The sequence below is a fragment of the Dipodomys ordii genome, unplaced genomic scaffold, assembly GCF_000151885.1.
Source record: "Dipodomys ordii isolate 6190 unplaced genomic scaffold, Dord_2.0 Scaffold56, whole genome shotgun sequence".
NCBI lineage: Eukaryota > Metazoa > Chordata > Mammalia > Rodentia > Heteromyidae > Dipodomys > Dipodomys ordii.
The window spans coordinates 2677194-2697501 of NW_012267272.1; the positions used below are offsets into that span (position 1 = coordinate 2677194).

Here is a 20308-nt window from a genome sequence, read left to right on the forward strand (position 1 = left end):
GGGCCAGCCCCGAGGCCGAGCCCCGAGGCCAAAGGCAGCGAGGTGAAGCTCCCTCCCATCAGCCCCCCGACCCAGGACCAGGCCCCCCACCCACCCCGGGAGGAGGGGGCTCCCCGGGTCCGCCTCCCGCGCATCGACGACCCCCCGAGCGCGGGAGGGCCTGCGGAGGAGAGGAAGGCGCCGGAGCCCGAGGGAGCTGGCGAGGAGCAGCGCCCCGCGCCGGCGCACCCCGAGCACGCCGGCCACCCGCGCCCGCCGCCCCCGGACCCCCAGGAGCGGCAGGGACCGCCGGCCCCGGTGCTAGAAACTTCTGAGCCGCCCCCCACCCAGCCTCTGCCCAGCGATCCCCAACCCCAGGGAGAGAGGAGGAGGAAAGCCCATCCGTCCAGAAAGAAGACCAGCCTCCCGCCCAAACGCCCAGCTCCGAAGAAGAACATTCGAGAAGGATCATCTCAGGAAGACCAAGCCCGCCCCGGTGGCAGCCAGCCAACCCAAGAGGCCAGCGAGGAGCCCCCGGAGGCCTCCCCAGAGCCGGGGGGCGCCAGCCACGGGGACGGCGGCCCGCCGCCTCCTTCCAGGCAGCCCGCCAAAGACAGACGGACCCCCCAAAACGGAGGCGCCTCCCAGGGGTCAGCCCGGGCGGGAAGAAGACGCGCCAGGGGCAGCCAGAGCACCGCGGTGTGAGTGCGGGCCGCGCCGGCCCGAGTGCGAGGCCCTGGCCGCGCCGCCTCCCCCGCCCCGCCCCGCCCCGGCCTCCGGCCTCGCCTCCCCGTGCTCCGCGCTCCGCGCTCCGAGCCGCTGTTCCAGGAAGGGCCACAGCAAGTGACTGCCAGCCGGCGGGCCCGATGTCCTCTGTCCATCCAGGAGCTCTTCCACCGCCAGCTCCGGCCCGGGCAGGGCCCGGCTGCCCTCGGCTTCCTCTCCTGTGGAGAATTCCCTCGCTGTGGCGGGCATGCCCGCGGGTCTTCTGTGGGACAAGTATACCCCATCTCTCTCCGTGGGCAGAGGAGTCCAAACACACACAACAACGGCAGCAAAGAACCATCTGCCTGCATCAGAAGAAGTAGTGGGAAGAAAGTAGAGATGAACCAGGGCTTCATTTATGTCGTATTACGGTGCTGGCGAAGGGCCTGTTTATGGCCTATTGGGGGTGGGAGAGCTAGCCAGAGGCCGGGGCCAGCGAGGCCGGGGCCAGCGAGGCCGGGGCCAGACGAGGCCGGGCCCAGCCGCGGGACTCTGCCGTCGGCGGACTCACATCATGTCTTGCATTTCTTTCTCCACATTGGCGCCATTCTTTGGACTACAAATGGCTGAATATCAGTTTCTCTGCCTGGCCACGGACAGCTCTGATGTTACATCTGCTTTTATCTTTCTCAGCTCTTACTGCTAGAAAGGAATGAAGATGAGCAATCTTTGATTCTATGATTTAAAAAAAAATTCAGGGAAAAACTGATTGGTCTGCAGTGTGGATCAAGCATTTCTTTTTAAGCCTGTCTACTTTGGGGGGATCTTATGTGTTTGCCCTGGCTGAATTCAGATTGTAATCCTGCTACCTATTCCTTGAAAGTAGCTAGGGTTACAGATGTCAGCTACTGTAGTGGCTTATTTCTTGACATGGGGTCTCACTGACTTTTGTTTGAGCGGGTCTTGAACTGCAGTCCTCCCATACTTGGCTTTCCAAGTAGCTCGGATTACAGTTATAAATCAGCATGCCTGGCCAATATGTTGTAAACCTTTAAGAGCAGAATCGTGGGTTACTCTGTATACAGACAATGGGTTAAACCTGTGTTTAGTATTCTGTGTTTTAAAAATATAACTGATGACTAAATGCATACAAAGGTATGTCCACAAAACTGCAAGAATGTCAACTGTAACTCCAAGTGCAGTAGAAGAAATTGAAAAAATTTAAATCCAAGATATAGGAATCCTCTTACAAAGCAAGAATCCACTCATAACTATGTAACATTAGTAATTATCCTCTGAACTATCTGGTTTGTCCAAGATGAAAGTTATAGGATGATTTTTAAAAAACAAAAAACACTATAATTTGTGATTATTAAGTCATTCACCCAATAATGCTTATTAACTATCTCCTATATGTCAGACACTGCTAGCTACTGGGTATGATGAGGAAGACCCTTAAATATCAGGTGGACAGACAGGAAAGCTCATCGCCACATTGTGGAATGTGGTCATGTGGGGGTCCCACAGCACACCAAGCTTCTGTTGGCATCTTACAGACAAGAAAACCCACTATTTCCTCTTTGGCTGTCATACAAATACTGAGGAAAGATTTTTCAGCCTAGGATATGACAACCAGGAAATACTCCCTGGAGAAGTTCCTTCTGCTGAGTCCTCAAGGTCACATGACTGTTCAGCAGGTTGATTGGGAGGAGAGAGGGCAGAGCGGATACTGCTTCTGTGGAGCTAGTGTCTCCTCACAACCTGTGCAAGGCAGGCTGCAGGCCTGTGTAGATCCATGCCTGGCTACGCCACTTGGGAAGCCTCAGCTTAAAACAACAGCAGACCCCTTGAATGGTTACATTTGTACTTTCGAGGTATCTTTCTAGAAGGGATACAGGAGATGGAGTTAAGATCATGGTACTGGAGGCAGGAAGAATGGCTGGCACACCAGTGGTGCAGGGATGGTCAGATCCACTGTTAAGATGGGCAGTGGGAGAGAGGCGAGTAGAAAGAGATGAAGGAAATAGGGATAATGACCACTATCTGTGAGCCAACTAGTGGGGCCAGCGTCTCTTGGGTAAAGAGCTTTAGAGACAGATGTACTTCCTGTCCTGTTTGGCAGCCATTTCTGAGGCATTTGGAATTGTGTTCTTCAGGAAAAGCACTAAGCAAATTTCTCCTGCAGGAAGTTCAGCCCTCCTGTGTTCTTTCTTTCTTTTTTTTTTGTCAGTTGTGGGGCTTGAACTCTGGGCCTGGGCGCTGTCCCTCAGCTCTTCAGCCCAAGGCGAGTGCTCTACTGCTTGAGCCACAGCGCCACTTCTGGTTTTCTGGTGGTTTATTGGAGATAGGAGTCTCACGGACTTTCCTGCCCGGGCTGGCTTTGAACCGTGATCCTCAGCTCTCAGCCTCCTGCGTAGCTAGGATTACAGGCGTGAGCGCCCGGCTACCTCCTGTGTTTTTGTTCTGCTTTTATTTATTTGTGTCAGTACGAGGTCTTGAACTCAGGGCCTCACGCTCCCATTTGGCTTTTTCTGCTCAAGGCTGGCCATTTCAGCCACTCCTACACTTCAAACTTTTTTTCAAACTTTTTTTTTTAAGTTTATATACAACTTAAGACATTAGCAGATATTTTTAGCTTTAGGAATTGAAGTTTTGTTTGGTGTTTCTTTATTCAATGGAATATTTGTTTCTTTCTTTATTCAAAGCCTAAAATTAGGCCAAAATGATTTTTTAATGTCTTTTATTGTAAAGATTCAAAATGATTTTTTTAAATATCGAGAGAATATGTATGGTTTCTATTCTCCAGGATGGCCTTAGTTCATGTCTGATAATTATAGATATAACCATTGTGCTTACTTATTTTGCTTTTTATTAAGTAGTTGTACAAAGGAATATCAATTGAATATATTAATTTATGAATACAATGCATCTTAATCAATGTTACCATTTTCCCGCCTTGTTAATTGGAGAAGAGCCTCACAGACGGTTCTGCTTGAGCTGGCTTCAAACTGCAGTCTACCTCTCAGCCTCCTGAGCAGCTAGGATTACACACTGAGCCACCAGTGCCTGGCTGTGTTTGTTCCTGTTTTTAGTATAAGTTTCTAACATTTCAGATTTGGTGCAACATTTTGAACAACATTTTGCTCTCCTGTCAAAGGAGGAGAAAAGATCAGCAACTTGTCTCTGGTGACAAATTTTAACTGTGGTTATTAATTGTCTTGGTGTAAGAAAAAGTTCTGATTTTTTAAATATACAATGTTTTTTTTAATGTCTGTATTTCAGTACTCTCCCTAAGCTTTGTCTGCTTCAAGACTATAGTGCCCTACCACTTGAGCCACATGTCTACTTTCAGCTTTTTGAAGAGCTGTCTGTCAGGTGACAGTAGCAGCCCTATGGTTTATTTTAGTTTGGTATAATGAAGAACTTCTTGGGTCAGAGGTGGTTTGTGGAGAAACAAAACAAGCTCTCTCCAAAACTTAGATGCTCCATTATGGGAGTCTTATACATGCTGGATTATTTCCTGGAGTGGATGAAATTTAAATTTCCCTTTATGATCTATGATCCATTCATTACAATTGACTCTGTTTATTGGCTATGAAGAATCCAACTGTCTGTTTTATTAAATACAGTATGTAGCACTGGAATATTGCATGCATTTAGTATTCATTAGATTACTGGCTGTAAAACATTTTTTGACTAAGATACATAGCTAGGAATACATTTTATACTACTGTGACCCAATGAACACATACACACAGAGGAAATAAAGCATCATAAGATACCTGTACTATGGAGGGATACAGTATGATGTTTTTCTTTCTTTCTTTTCTTTCTTTCTTCCTTTCTTTCCTTGCTTGCTTTTTTATGTCTTTCTTTCTTTCTTTCTTTCTTGGTTTTTTTCTCTTTTTTGTTGTTGTTGGTGGTGGTTGTGGGGCTGGGAATTAGGCCCTGGGAGGCTGTCCCTGAGGGTTTTTATTGTTCAAGGCTTAGCACTCTACCACTTTGAGCCACAGTTCTACTTCCAGTTTTCTGGTGGTTAATTGGAGATAGACTTTCATGGTTTTTCTGGTCTGGGCTGCCCCTGAACTACCATCCTCAGATCTCAGCCTCCTCAGTAGCTAGGATTACAGGGATAAGCCAGTGCCCAGTTATTATGATGTTTTCTGTGGTGCTAATTTTTAGGCTTTCAAATGCAGGTTGCAACCCACTAAGTGGATTCCACAGTGTAGTTTCAAAAGCCCTACACTGAGTACCGATGGCTATGCCCTGGTCTTGTCCTTGGAATCCTGTTTACCTGGTTCATTCGGATGAGGTTGGACGCACTTGCCTCAGTTATGCTGAGATGAGAATCTGGTAGACTGTTAGTAATGTCTTTTTGCTCATGTTGGAGCTCAGGATGAGATATTTCCAAATCCATATGCAAAGCAATGACTTTTTATGTAAATCTTACTAACAAATGATCTTGATCAATAATGTTTCTGTCACTGAATTATTACCTGGCTCTTACCTGGCCTTTTGTTCCATGATAACCCTGAAAATAATCTTTTTTTTTTTTGGGTCCGGTCGTGGGACCTGAACTCTGGGCCTGGGCGCTGTCCCTCAGCTCTTCAGCTCAAGGCTAGCACTCTACCACTTGAGCCACAGCGCCACTTCCGGCTTTTTTTCTTTTTGCTTATGTGGTGCTAAGGAATTGAACCCAGGGCCTCATGCATGCAAGGCAAGCGCTCTACCACTGAGCCACTTTCCCAGCCCCTCTTTTTTTTGTCAGTCCTGGGGCCTGAATTCTGGGCCTGGATGCTGTCCCTCAGCTCTTCAGCTCAAGGCTAGCTCTCTACCACTTGAGCCACAGCGCCGCTTCCAGCTTTTTCTGCTTATGTGGTGCTGAAGAATTGAACTCGGGGTCTCATGCATGCAAGGCAAGCGCTCTACCACTGAGCCACCTTCCCAATAATCTTTTAATCATAAAAGATCCTCCAAATTCTACTTAAGATAACTACATTATTGAGGCAGTGTCTAACACAGTATGTCCATAAGTGAATTTAGTTGCTTAGTTCAATTGGAACTAAGTAATCTAAGATCACTCTTTGTATTGCCCAGCATTCAGAGAAGTGAGCAAAAACTCCCCCTTTTTGTGTTGATAAGTAAGTAGTGATAGAAGAGTTAACATCTAATCTTAAAGCTGATTTGGGAAGGACAATCATGAATAGCGAAAGCTGAGGCTCTTCCAATTAAAGATTGGTTGTAAATCACACTGAAAGTCAAAATAATCTTTGGAAGCCCCAGTTTCACTACAATGTAAATATGTGAACTTGGGAAAGTTACAAAGTTCTTACCTATAAAATGGAGATAATTAGTAATACTACATACCTCAGGGTTCTATGAGAATTAAATGTATTGCAAAGCATCTAAGCAATGCTCCTTTGATGAATGTTCATTCTTATGAACAGGTAACCAGCAAAATATATTTTATTGTGTGTTGCTATAGGATAATATGTGTTCAAACTAGGTGGAAATGTTTGTTAAATGAGATAGTTTTCTTTGAAAATACTTTAATAGCCTTTGACAGCCTCAATTGAATTAAGGAACTTGAACACGATAAGAATGGTACGAGGTTTCCCTTACTTGTAATAATTAGTATACATCTAGGGTAATCTTAGAAGATGAGCAGAATAGCTCAATAGCTAGGTACATATGACCACATAAGATGATGCTAAGCCAAATGAACTCCAAGACATGATAAAAGAGGTTTTTCTTTGTTGTTGTTCCCAATGTACTACATGATTTCTTTTTTCTTTTGTGTTTTCCCCCTATGGTTTATCCCCTGTTGTCTCTATATTCAATTTTGGTACCCTGGGTATTATATACATTTATTTAAACTAGGGAAGGGGAGGGGAACAACAAAATGGTGAGACAAAGGACAAAGGGGGAACCTATGCAACAGCAATACTCAAAAGACAATATGCTGGAAATGATCTGTACAACTTGGCCGGGGGTTGATGGGAGAGGGAAGAGGGAACAAGTTAGACAAGAAATGTAATTACTACCTTCTGTAACTGTAACCCTCTGTACATTACCTTGACAATAAAATTTATTAAAAAAGGTACCAGCAAGAAGGGGAAATTTCTGAGATGGAGGGACCTTCAGGAGCTGATGACAAGCAGCCCTGTAGTTTTGGGGAAGAGAGCAGGGAAACATGACCAGCGAAGTGACTGAATTTCTTTGTGATACTGAATCAAACACTTAGGATGATCTCTGGCACATAGTACATGCACAGTAAATGCTATATATTGTTTTCACTGGTATTGTCATCCTTTGTAAAATCAGGATTAGGTCTATTCTGGATTTCTCATTGGTTAGAGGGGAAGTACTGTCAAGTTACTTGTCCACATAATAGACATGTTAGTTTCCTTGCTGTCAGTTAATACCAACATAGGCTTCTTTAACTCTGATCAGCAGATCCTCAGTCTCCAAGCACAAAACTGGGAAAGCAAAATGAATTTTTTAAAAATGGAGAAAGCAACTGATGAAATGGTGTCTTTTAGTCATTCTGCAAGGGTAAATCCTAGCCAGGCCTGGCAAAGGGCATCTGTAGTCCCAGCTGCTTGGAATGCCACACTTAGCACGACTGGCTTAGAGAAATGTAGTTGTTCCTATATAACGGGCAACAGGAAAGTAAACGTACTGAAGTTTCCTTTTCCTGCCAATCATTGCTATCATTTCTTTTCCTTTCCTTAATTTTCTATATAGCACTGGTCTTATATATCATATAACCACTCTTGAAATGTATCTGCTCTGGCTTATCTCTTTCAAGTGCAAACTACTTCATGATAAACTCATTCGTTTAAAAAAATGTTGCATTCTAGATGCATCACCAAAATATTGGACCATAGGTTCAGCTCTAGTGAAGACATTACAAAGGAAGAGGTCTAGGAGAAAGAAATGTTTCCGTACCTCATTTTCACTGTGTGTGAATAGATTCTCATATCCTTTCCTTTTATCTTGTCGGTGGATGTTGTCTCTGTTTACATAGCTGATTATCTTCCTTCAAATGGATGGATGTTAAAGAATATAGCACCTCACTGTCAGAATAATTTAATAAATGTATTCATTTGCCATATAAACATAACCATTATTACTTTGTCTTCTTGGACTTAATATGATAGTGTTCTACTGCAAAAGCTTATTTCGGTTTGGAAAGTTAGCATGGATTCTGTGTAAAAATACCATTTTTCTAGCACAAGTGGAAAAGACTTTTAAGATGCATTTCTGTCTTAGAAAAATATCTTCCATTTTGTGATAGCACTTCCTACTGGACTAATTTTTCCCTTTAATGTTCCACCACAAATTGTGTAACTGTTCTAATAAAATTAAACATTTTATACTCTATAAAGATGATTGTGTTTCAATTTGTTTTAAGCCCTTTTCCTGGTTACATATTTTAGGATAGAGACTATTTTATAGGAATTGACAACTTACTGTACACAAATACACACACATTTACTAATCATGGGTTTAAATTACTCTTTATTGGTTCAGTCACTGAGTATGTTTCAAAGCTGAGGAGAAAAATCAATGATTCAGAAAACATCTTGGGACATCTTGGGAATTTCCTCTGAAAATAATATCCTGTTTTTCAAGAATTCGTTTCCAAGTGCTTTCAGAGAAAGATAAACTTTAATGTGGAAACAGTTTTTGCCAGGTTTTATTTATTTAAATATGTTAAAGTTTTATATTGGAAGGTGATCACTTCCAAGTTTTTGGTCAGGAAAATGGCTATACTGATCTGCTGTATGAGTGGTGCTCTGCATATGAAAAATATTGGTCATTAAAATAGAGATTTGGGTTATTCAAAGCATTTGCAATCTGACCTCCAAATGGCAATTTTATTGCCAGCAATTGACCTGGATATGAGCCTCTAATGCTAGACCATCAACACCTTTTATTTTTTCTTTTCCTTTATGCAGTAAATGGCCTTATTAGGCTGTGAGATGATACGATATCAATTACACATGCTCATGTTTTGCTCTTAGATACATTACCTCTACTGCACTTGCTGCTTAGGTTGAATTCTATACTTAGCCTTTTAAAATGCCTCCCACAAATAGTATTTAACTCACCTAATTTCAAAAGAATGGAAGTCTTAAGGAAAGGTCTCAGCTTTTTAGAATTAGTTTGAGATGCATTCCCATTTTTTTCTCAGATACTTTGCTTATAGTTTCCTGCACTTGGTAATGATACTAAGCCATAAAAAATAACTTTAAAATTTGCCATGCATCATTTAAATTCACTTATGCTTCTTCATTGTAGTTATTTAAATAAACTTGCCTATATATTGAAGAGCTTGCTGCTCTTCTTTTGTTCACATATAAGTATGTACATATGTGTGCATGTATGTATGTTGCCTCACGGTTAACTTTCACTTAGATGCTTTAAATAAGAACAAACTAAGAAACTTTTTGTCAAGGGATTATGACATTGCTATTCTGTTTTATTTTCAAATTAGGAAAATAGGATCTTCTGTCTATTGATGTATTAAGACATTAGAAAATATTTTCAGAATTGTATGAAATGGATAGGAGTTAAAATTATTGAGATGGTAGTATTATAAGGCAAACACATTACCTTCACCCAAAAGTTTTGTTGCTGAGAACCACTAAGAGATAACTGTTGGAATTATAGCTGCAGGGCCTCATCAGATTGAATGAACCTGACTCCCATACATGGAGTACAGAGGGCTTAGAGAAAGCTAGAAAAATAAACACTAACTGAGAAACTGTGTTTTGAAAAATCTTATATACTTCTACACACATATATGTATCCTTTTTTATGATCCTTATGATCTCTTCTATGGAAATTGTTAACATGAGTTTATCAATCGAAAGCTTGTTTCACTTTGTTCAGCATCATCTGGTCTTGGTCCTAATATTCTGTTCAGTAGGACAGAAAAGAAAAATTGGTACAGCATCTACGCCTTCTCTAGCCATCCTCCTCCCCTTTTCCCGCAGTGTCAGTGAATTCTGGTCCATGATGCAGTCACCATAAGCATGCTTGACGTTCCTCAGAAAAACCACTTTCACGGCCAGGTGTTTATTTCCTGCCAGATAGTGAATGATTTCCTCTTTTCCATCTTGTAGTTCCATTCAGATATCCCCGCCTCACAGAGTATTTCTTTTAATTTCCACTTTCCTTCTCACTCTGTCTCCTTATCCCGTTTCATCGCACTTCTCATTGTCTGACTCTTTTAATGTGTTATGTGTCTGTTTCCCACATTAGAATTGTAATCCATACAAGTCAAGGAGGTTTGTTCATCATTAGGTCCACAGCATCCAGCACATAATACAGTAAGCATGGGTCAAATGACGTTATGATGATGTCATCGTTAAATTCTTCCCATCAAATCAGATGGTAATACCAAACAACAGAACATAAAGTGTTGGTGATCTTCTATGTCTAAAGGTATATTTAGACCTTCAATAGAGAAGTAATAACAGAAATTTACATTTTTATGTTCTAGGTCTCTGGGCTTCTAATACTTTAAAGGATATGTGCCAAGCATGTGTAGTCCTATAATCCCAGCACTTGGGAGGCAGAGGGGGGAGGATTGTGAGTTTGAGGCCAATCCTGAGCCAGAACAGCCTAGGCTACACAGCAAGATTCCATCCCAATAAAAGGAGTATTGGACATCGTTGATGAATAAATTGTGCTAAACAACTGCCTCATAAATCTATTGTATTCAAAGTTTTTTCTTAGTATCGCATGTTTTATTTTCCTTCTAGCATTTCAGAGAACTTATTAATTGGAAAGAAATTATAAGGGTGACTTTTCCCTGAAGTGTTTGAATGCTATGGTTTCTCATTCATTTTACTTCATTGTGTAAACCTATATTGATTGAATATTAGATATATTTCCAGAGTATGTGTCCTCAAGGTATTATGGGCTGACTTTAGAATCAATAGCATTATTTGATATTTAGCTGTTATTTATTCAACTCTTTAATGAAAATGTTAATATATTTGTTTTATTGTATTTTTAGTTCTTTTCAAGTTAAAATGGGCAGACTAAGTGTAGTTTCTTGTATTTAGACAAACAAGTCTCAAAAACATTTCTATCACTTTGCAGAGTGCTCTCTTTCTATTTCATGCCTTTGGTTTTAAGAGTTATTTGTTTTCTCTCTACCAGAGGTTCCGGCGTCTCCTATGCTAGTTGAAGAGCCTCCCGAGAAGCCTGCTTCTGTGGACATGAGTGATTTCCTGGATTCCACAAGCAGAAACTACTTTGCTAAATTGTGGGCCAAACTTTCAACCAAAAAAACATCAGTGGTAAGAGAGGGGTAGAAGGGGTGAAGTGTCAGCAGGAACACAGATATTGGCAGGCAAAAAGAGGCTTTCATATGGGGTGCTAATAAGTGTTCCCCAAACTGTTCTTTCTCTGATATATTCTCTCTTTTGTGCTCTCTCTCTCTCTCTCTCTCTCTCTCTCACACACACACACACACATCTCCTTCTTTAAGAATAAATACTGGTCCTCGGGCTAGGAAGGTGGCTCAGTGGTAGAGCGCTTGCCTTGCATGCCTGAGGCCCTGGGTTCGATTCCTCAGCACCACATAAGCAAAAAGAAAAAAGCCGGAAGTGGCACTATGGCTCAAGTGGTAGAGCACTAGCCTTGAGCTGAAGAGCTGAGGGACAGCGCCCAGGCCCAGAGTTCAGGCCCCACAACCAGATCCAAAAAAAGAATAAATACTGGTCCTAAAACTAGAGTTTGGATGTCAGATTTTTTTGTATTCAGATTTCCTTAATTTTTCTTTTTTAATATGTTTTTTATTGTAAAAATACGGTACAGAGGGGGTACATGAGCAAGGTAATGAGTCCATTTCTTATCAAGCATTGTTACTTCCTCCTTTGTTTCTCCCCTACCATCCCTTCCCTCCCACCTCCACAACTATACTCTGCCCCCCCCCCGCCACCTAAATTGTAAAGTTCATTTTTCAACATAGTGTCTTGTACATCTCATTGTTACAATGGGTCAACCTGTATCCCTATTTAAGTATTTGGTTTTTCCCTTCCCCTCCCCAAATTAGAGAAGTGTATATACAAGTGCAGAGCACCGACATCACAGACAGTGAAAACAGGAGTTATACCGTGGGGGAGGAACATACAAAGAAACAAAAAATCCCATGGAACATTATAAATATGTTAGAAACAGTAGCAAGAAAGAAGAAAACACTTGTGTCCCTATCTTGGGGTTCATTTTGCTTAGCATCATCTAGAATGTAAGATTTTTTGAGTACCTTTTCCTTGGGCTCCCAGTCAAAACTCTGACACCAACTCTTCAACTTGGCAAATACAAAAAAAAAAAAACCACTACAATAAATCAGTGCATTAGAGTATGCATCTGAAGGAAAATGTGTTCTATAGCGGGGATGTAATTTTGAGTATTTGGGGGCTGAGCCTTCGAAGTGTGTCCATTGAAGGAGTCCATACTTGATAACACAGCTTGGTTTAAGTCAGTCATGTGACTTGGTCCCAATTCATTTCTTTGGAAACTTCAAGCAATGAGCATGTGTGGTGTTGAATGCAAAGAGGGCTTTGCATTTAGATTAGGTGATGCTTACTTGCAATCATTTTTACATAATGATGTAGGAATACAAAGCTACTTAAATAATTACAATTGCAGAATTGATAGGTTTTTTTTCAGTTATTAACTCTATTGTTCTATTTCCTTAAAACTTGCCTGTTCTGAGTGAGAATCACAGTCAGTAGTCAAAAGTTTCAGGCTGGTTCCTTTTGAGAAAGACATCACGATATGGCACAAGCTGATGTGTCTGTGCATTTGACTCTAAGTCTTAATAGTTGTTGGGTGTGCTAGGTGCAAGAAACAAATGTGTCTGCTTCTGGTTTCCTGTGTGTTCTGTGGTATTAGCTCTGTGTTGGAGAGTTTCTTCTATTGGCTCTCTTTCTCCCCTCCCATTACCTCAAGCCCCACTCTCTGTGGCTCTTATGTTATTGTTCTCCAGAACTTCCCTATGCCTCTTGGATTCATACTGCTGTGGGCAAGAGAATCTCAGCAGCCCATTGCGGCTCTCCCAGCCATGCCACCTGGCCCTGCTCATGCCATTCCCTGCCACAGGGAAAAGGCTGGGCTGGCTGGTACTGACTATGGTTCCTAGAAACAGCACTGGGTGCTCTCCAGGCATCTGTCAATACCACCATCTGGAGTGCAGGAACGTCAGACTTATTTATACAAAAGAGATTAAATGTAAAAGAAAATATTCCCATCTACCAGGATTCGTAGAGGATCAACTATCAGTCATTAGAAATGGGGATCACTCTCCATATTTGGATTAAGTTTCAAAATTCTAAGTTTTACCAACATCCTGGGAAATTATATTAGAGCCTGGGATCTCTAAACTACCACAGTTACTCCGAGATGTCCCCCTTGCAAGATCCTGGTAGATGAATTCAGGAGACATAGGAAAGTATATACGTGGTAAAGGCTGGAAAGGGATCTTATGGAAGGAGTAGCAGCCATCCTCTCTGTGATGGTTTACTAGTGGATGAATTCAATATGTCCTTGCTAATTTAGCAAACACACAAAGGGCCTTTGCCGTCACAGCCGCCCTCTTTATATTCTCAAGGCTTTTTCTCCCTCCATCCCCACCCCTCTCTTTTTCTCTCCTTCTCCCTCTTCCCTTCTTTGCTTCCTTTCCTCCTTACTCTCATGTTTTCATGTGCTCACTCACGCTTGCCCTCCCATTCCTGCTATGTTCATGGGCATGGACTGGCCTTCGAGTCTCCTCCAGATACGAGAACAAAACCCACCTGATCCTTGCACTTCTGGAACGAATTCTCTGGTAGTAGTCTATAACCTTTGTGGATGACATCAGCACATCTCTAGCGCTTCTATTCCTTGCCTTCTTCCTTTGTTGTAATTAGGTTACTAGACCCTGAAGATCCTCGGTATTACCAACTCCAAAGGTCCTGACACCTGGGTGTTTTTTTCCCCTTATCGTTGGGGACATTAGGGTTTATTCTACAACCTGAATGACTTGCCTTGTGTGGGAAAAAAAAAAGGTCCAGAATGCCAAATCTGGGGGGAAAATCTGACATCAGGCTTGTTGGTGGTAACTGCCATCATTATATCAGTCTAAATGCTTTCTGTGAATGCGACCATAGGTGGATATGAATTTAGAAAATGTAATAAATGAAGTGTTCCATTTCCTCATTCCCTGATTCTTTAGTTACGTGGCCTTTAGTGGTCTCATTTCATTCCTCTTCCTACCTCATCTGAATGGCTCCCTGGACACATCGATTTAGTCATCTCTAAAAGGTTTTGGGGGAACTGTAAACATAATTTCAATGAGCTGTTTGCCAGTTTTCTTTTTAGATCAAGTGAAAGAGGACCATAGCTCTTTTCTTAACTGTTGGACAAACACTGTCCAGCCAGAGATTTTTATTTATGAAACACAAAATGCCAACTATTGGTTCCAGAAGTCCCAGTCTGAGTATGATATTGTCCGCTGTGACTTGAGTTCCTGCCTCTGTGGGAACACGACCCTCTTTGCTTGGTTAACTTCCTGGAAAGCACACTGAATCCTATGCTGACGTAGTGAAGACCTTTCACTCCAGAATTGCTGATATGGCTGAGTCTTAGCCTTTAAAAGTTGGTTTTCTGCACATCAGTTGTATCTATTTTTTCAACCTGCTCTTCCCAATTCCAAGAGAATATCCTTACTCCTACAGTTTGCCAAATCTCTGAAGGGTGTGTGTGTGTGTGTGTGTGTGTGTGTGTGTGTGTGTGTGTGTGAGTGTGTTTGAACTGGTCCAAGGCTTGAACTCAGGGCCTGCTTGGTGTCTCTGAACTTTTTGTGCCCAAAGCTAGTGCTCTACCACTGGAACTATAGTTCCACTTCTGGCTTTTTGGCGGTTAATTGGAGATTTGAGTCTCACAGACCTTCCTGCCTGGGCTGGCTTCAAATTGTGATCCTCAGATCTCAGCCTTCTGAGCAGCTAGGATTACAGGTGTGAGCCACTAGCACTTAACTTCAGATGATCTTTTCCTTCTTTGATGATTAGTAGTACTAATTTACAGACAAGAGTTTTGTAACAGTAAAGCCTATATTTATTATTGTGTTTATTTAGCGAGGTGGTCACTGCTTGTGCTAAGATTTAAGAATTTGTAGCCCCAAAAAGTTTTCCATCTCATTAGAAAGACTAAAAATGCACTCATGAAATGTGAAGTCCATCACATTCTTATTTAGGTATCAAATAAAATTGATACATTAAATTACAGTTGTATAAAATATTTTGGTTTTATTTATAATTCTCTCAGAGAATGAATAGCTATTTCAATGATTTGACATACTTTCAACATGAATATAATTTTCTTGTGTCTTGCCTAGGAAAGATACTCTCTGCACAGACAGCATGAGGCAGCCCGGCAAGCCCTTATGGGAAATATACCTCGTGATCAGACTCTCCTGTTTCAAAGGTAGCAATGTATGACATTTGTTGGTACTTGCACAACTTTAGATTAATTTTCTGTGGCCAAATCTACCTAACACGTCTGAAATTATCAACAGCAACTGAAATCTCCACTCTAAAGTAGACTCAGTCGTTTAGTAGCAAACCTATTTCTTAGCTGTGTGTTTTCTTGTCATTTTCATATTGCTTAACTGGCACAGTAAGCTTACAGCTACTAGAAACTTGATTTTTTTTTTTGCAGTCCACAAAGAGTAATATTTCTAGTGGTGTTTGGATATAAAGATCAGCCTTCACAAAGGCTGCTCATGACTGAAAGTCAATTATCCCCCATTGAGTTCCTGTACTTGCCTGTCATGACTCTCCAAACAATAGTAATTATTTGGGAGGTCATTTTTTTTCGTGCCTACTTTCCATATTAGACTGTAAATTCCAGGAAGGTGGAGAGCTTTGTTAACCCATGGATTCTTGGTTCTTGCTGTAGATTGCCTACCATGAAGCCAGGACTTCATAGGTACTAGTAGCTATTAATAGTTACTGCACAATTAATTGTTATATAAGAAGAGGATTTAGGCCAGGTATGGTTAGGCACTGCTTTCATATTATTGTCTTATTAATATTATGTGTATCACAGCTCTGAATTCTTCTTTTGTGATGTTTTAGAATATTTAAATGTTAAATGGAAAAGTCCCTGTTTTCAGAAATTTGCCAAGAGCACTGATATCTCTTCCTACCTTCATTCTTCTTCATGCTGTTATTCTTCCTTCTTTCCTTTCCTTTTCTCCCCTCCCTCCCTCTCTTCTTTCCTTCCTTCCTTCCATCCTTCCATCCATGTATAATTGATATCACTATGAAATCCTTTGAGCTAAAAAAATTTCTGATTTCAGGGGTCCAGTATCAGCACCTATAATCAGTAATCAACAGTATTTTTCAAGTTTAGAAGAGCTACGAAAAAGTTTGGAACTGTCTGAAGAATATTTTAAGCCTTCCTTTGGAGTATATCCGGAAATGAAGTGAGTTGAAGTTTGCTTGATGGACTTGGTCATTGTCTGCTGGTTAGTGAAAAATCATAGCACTCAGGGGTTGGGGATTTAGGACAGTGAAAGAGCACAAGCCTGATGCGAGGCAGGACCCTAAAAACAATCATCGTAATCATCTCTAGCCTTCAGAGAAATCCTTAAAAAATGTAAGAGTAGGGCTCCACCTCCCAGCATGGAACTTGAAAGTATTAGACCAGGCCCTTCAGAGGGCACATGGGTATATATAGTTTAGTGTCCCATGGCTGGAAACTTTGGGTCTTTATGTAGCAGAGGCAATTGGAGATACTCAGGTTTTCAATGGCAGAAGAAACAAGAATCCATCACAATCCTAGGTGTCCCTTTGTGTGCAGTACTAGTCTCTGTTTTGAATTTTGAGACAGCTGTTTAATGACTCGTGCCCGAGCTTTGTTCCTATACAGTTTGTGAGGTTGGTTCTAGTTAGTATTATAGTCCAGTGGTCTTTCAATAACCCCTTGATTCATAGTTAATATCAAAAATGTAATTTCTGAGTCCTAACATTTTAATGTCAAAACATAGTTCAAAATCTATATATTGTAGACATTAAAATGTTAATGGAGAGTTTTTGGAGACACAAGAAAAATTACAGAAGGAAAGAGGAATGAATGTATTTTTATTATGCTTCAGCAATGTGAGTTTCTCTAAGTATAAAGAAAATTTTAGATCTGGGATGTAGCTCAGTGGCAAAGCACCTGCCTAGCAAGTGCAATGTCCTGGGTTCATTCCCCAGTACAAAAAAAAATAGAAAATAAAAAAGAAAGAAAATTTAAATGAGAAAACAACAAGGTATATAAGGTACAACAATGCTTGATAAGAAATATACTCATGACCTTACTCATGTAACTGTAATCCCTCTGTACAGCATTTTCACAATACAAAAACTTATTTAAAAATAATAAAGGATGACAGATGGCAACCATTCAGTGTATAAAGAGTTCACATAAATTGGTTTGGAAAATACTAAGTTCAGTCTTCAACAGATGAAGGAACAAAAGATATAAACAGTTCAAAAGAGAAGTGAGACAGGAGCTAATTGATATGAATATTAACATAATAAAAACAGTGTCTAATTTTACTTGCCATGAGAAATAAATTTCAAACATTATACCACTTTTTGCAGGCTAAATTACCAAATCTTTTTATTATTGTGTATTTATCTACCTATTTATGATGTTGGAAAACTTTTACAAATTAATGACTTTTAAAATGATACAAAGAGAAAGGCTGTGCTAGCAGGCCCAGGTTTTACTGGGGATGGGGGAGAATTTCATAATCTTTTGAAAACTTATGTCCAATGCCTAAAATGCGTATTTACTATCAACCCAGTTGTCCCAGTTCTGACACATGATTATTGTCTTGGTCCATGCAAGCTGCTGTAACCAAATGCCATAGACCCAGTGGTACATAACAGTGTAGATTTATTTCTTATAATTCTGGATGCTATCAAGATGTATCTTCTAAGAGGCTGCTTGTCGCATAGATGGCACCTTCTTTTCTTGCTGGGTCCTTACAGCATGTGGTGTGTGGAGCTCGAGGAAGTTCTCCAGGTCATTAGGGCACCAATCTGATTGGTGACGGCACCGTCCCGACCACCTTTGCTCCTCTCTGACAACTCACCGCTTCACCCATCACCTTGGGGGCTGTGATTTTAACACATGAGTTGGGGAAAGAGTAATACATTCAGATAGTCAACAATACTAATAAAATAATGCACGTTGTGGGAAATCATTATATGTAAAGATATTCATGAGGGCAGAAAACCCTGCAAAGAACCCGAATGTTCAGAATCAAAAGGATGGCTGAATGAAATACGGAGCAAATAATTAATGGACTGTTATATGCTACTGATATCAGGTTTCAGAGAATAGTTATAAAATTGATTCCCCCCAAATGTGCACAGTTGCATAAAACAAAAAAGTTAAACTACATAGAAAAATAAGATCCAAAGCATAATAATGATCTTTTTCAGTGCATGACTTTTCTTTCTTCCTTCTTGTTTTCAAATTGTCTACACTGGAGGTGTATTACTTTTAGAAGAAACAATGAATATGCTTTATTTTATAGAAATAAAAAAAATAGGTAACGTTAAAACAGCCCCAAGCTATTGAACTAAAAAATAGTGTGAATGTGTATGGGTTATAAGAAGCAAAATTACAAGCAAGGACAGTAGATCTTGTGTCACACTTGTTCCTGCCCTGGAAGTGTGACATACGTTATCTCTACGTAGAGATCCATGCGAAACAAGAGGCTGTTGTCCCTGTTTGACAGATGGGACAACTGAGACACCAGTTAGTGATGCTGGGGGACTTAGCCAAGGGCGTGTGGCTAAGAAATCTAGGGCAGAGGTTTGAATCCAGGCCAAGAGTCTTCAGAGCTTCTGTGGCTCTGCTGTCTGCAAGGCTTAAAACCTAGCAGAGGAGGTAACCACACAAGCCCCACTAAGCTTTTTTAAATGTGGGGGTACCATGTTCACATTTCAGCTCTAGATCTGGAGGATTTCTCAGCATTGATATTTGGCCTTTTGGACATTGCTGTTAGCTGGAAATCTTCCTCTTTATGTATGTGTATGGTATGGGGCAGGGCGGGAGGTGGTGTCTTTATTTTTTTTGCCTGGCATCAGCATGATCTTTCTCCAGGGTCTTCCTAGCAATTAAGGGCACCCTAATTAACAAGATATTTGGTGAAGTTCAGCCACTATCCAGTCCTGATGTTGTCTAAAACATGATTGGGACAGGACTCCTGTGGGCCAGCTCAGGAGACATGCACTTAACTTTGGTGCAGCACCCTTTCCCCAGGCCAGAAGCCTCATCCTTTCCCCATCCTGACCTTTCATTAGTCAAACTACCCAATTCCCAACCCCCTCCCCTCTCCTCAAAGTACCTCCTCCTGCCTTCTTCCTGTTAGTCTCCTAGCTAACTTCTTTCTATCATTCCTGAAATTGACCTTGTCCAATAAATAACCCAGAAATATTAAGCTGCAGAAGGAAAACCTGGCCCCAGCCAGGATCCTCAGACACAGTGCTCAGGAACATTCTTTCTACCTTCCAAGTCCAGCCTCTATCCCCACCTCCCCTCTTTTGCTGGTGATCTGTCCTTCAGGAGCTCTGCCTGGCATTGCTGATGTGTGATCCATAATCACCTGAGCTGACCTTCCTCTCACTGTGTTTTCACAAAGCCTGTAAGTCTGCATTGCTGTCTGACCACAGTGTTCTCAGTGCTGTGCTTGTGAATGATTCTATGAATGAGTGCCAGAAAGGGGGCAAAGCCATGAACTTTGAGGGCCCAAGAGAATGGATATGAAACTGTATGAGTAGAGTATGATTACTTTTTGTTCAGGATGAAGGTTATCCTCCTTTCTGAGGGGCATTTGGTGAGGAAACTAGGAAATAAATCTTTCCCATTTTCCCAATAATGACTAAGCATTTACCACAAGAGTTGTATTCATTTCTTGAAAGTCAATATTCTTCCTGAAAGTAATGGCTCACGTGTCTCCACAAAGTAAAGATTCAAGTACAAAGAGTGTGATCACTTTCAGATTCTTTGGCAGCAAAGTTAGTGGGAATGAGGCCCAACTTAAGGAGTGAAGAATCCAGAACCATGAGGCCAAAGTTCATCAACTTCATAGGCCTTGCAGTGGGGCTTCCTGGTAGAGACATTTCCCTCATGAAGAATGCCAGGACACTGATCAATAAGAAGAACATTAATCCATACACAGAGACGTTAGGCACCAGATTGTACCCCAATCTCATCCTGAAAAGGGGAGAAAAATCATAATCTACCCCAAAATAGCATAGGATATAACAAACATGGTATCTGGATCAGGCCACCTAATGTTTCATTTTCTCTAAATTTGAAATTGTGGAACTGCTATATGTAAATTGCACTTGGCTCTAAAGTCCTAGAGACTGGCGTTTGTGTCTTATGCATTGTGTTTCCTACTCTTCACCCACTGCAATGCCTTACCCTAAGCGGGTATTTATTTTTATTCTTTTTTTTTTGTGAACATACTGTACAGAGGGGTTACAATTACATGGGCAGGATAATGCATACATTTCTTACCAAGCATTGCAGTCTCCTCCTTTGTTTACCC

General features: G+C 41.2%; 1 protein-coding gene across 1 annotated transcript in view; it reads left to right on the forward strand.

Moving 5' to 3' along the window:
* Lrguk (leucine-rich repeats and guanylate kinase domain containing) overlaps positions 1-20308 on the forward strand; it is a 103545-nt gene that overhangs the window by 67192 nt on the left and 16045 nt on the right. Inside the window, exons 16-18 of the mRNA XM_013021543.1 lie at positions 10864-11003; positions 15083-15171; positions 16049-16174. Of these exons, the coding sequence (XP_012876997.1) occupies positions 10864-11003; positions 15083-15171; positions 16049-16174 (355 nt within the window). The remainder of the gene's footprint in view (positions 1-10863; positions 11004-15082; positions 15172-16048; positions 16175-20308) is intronic.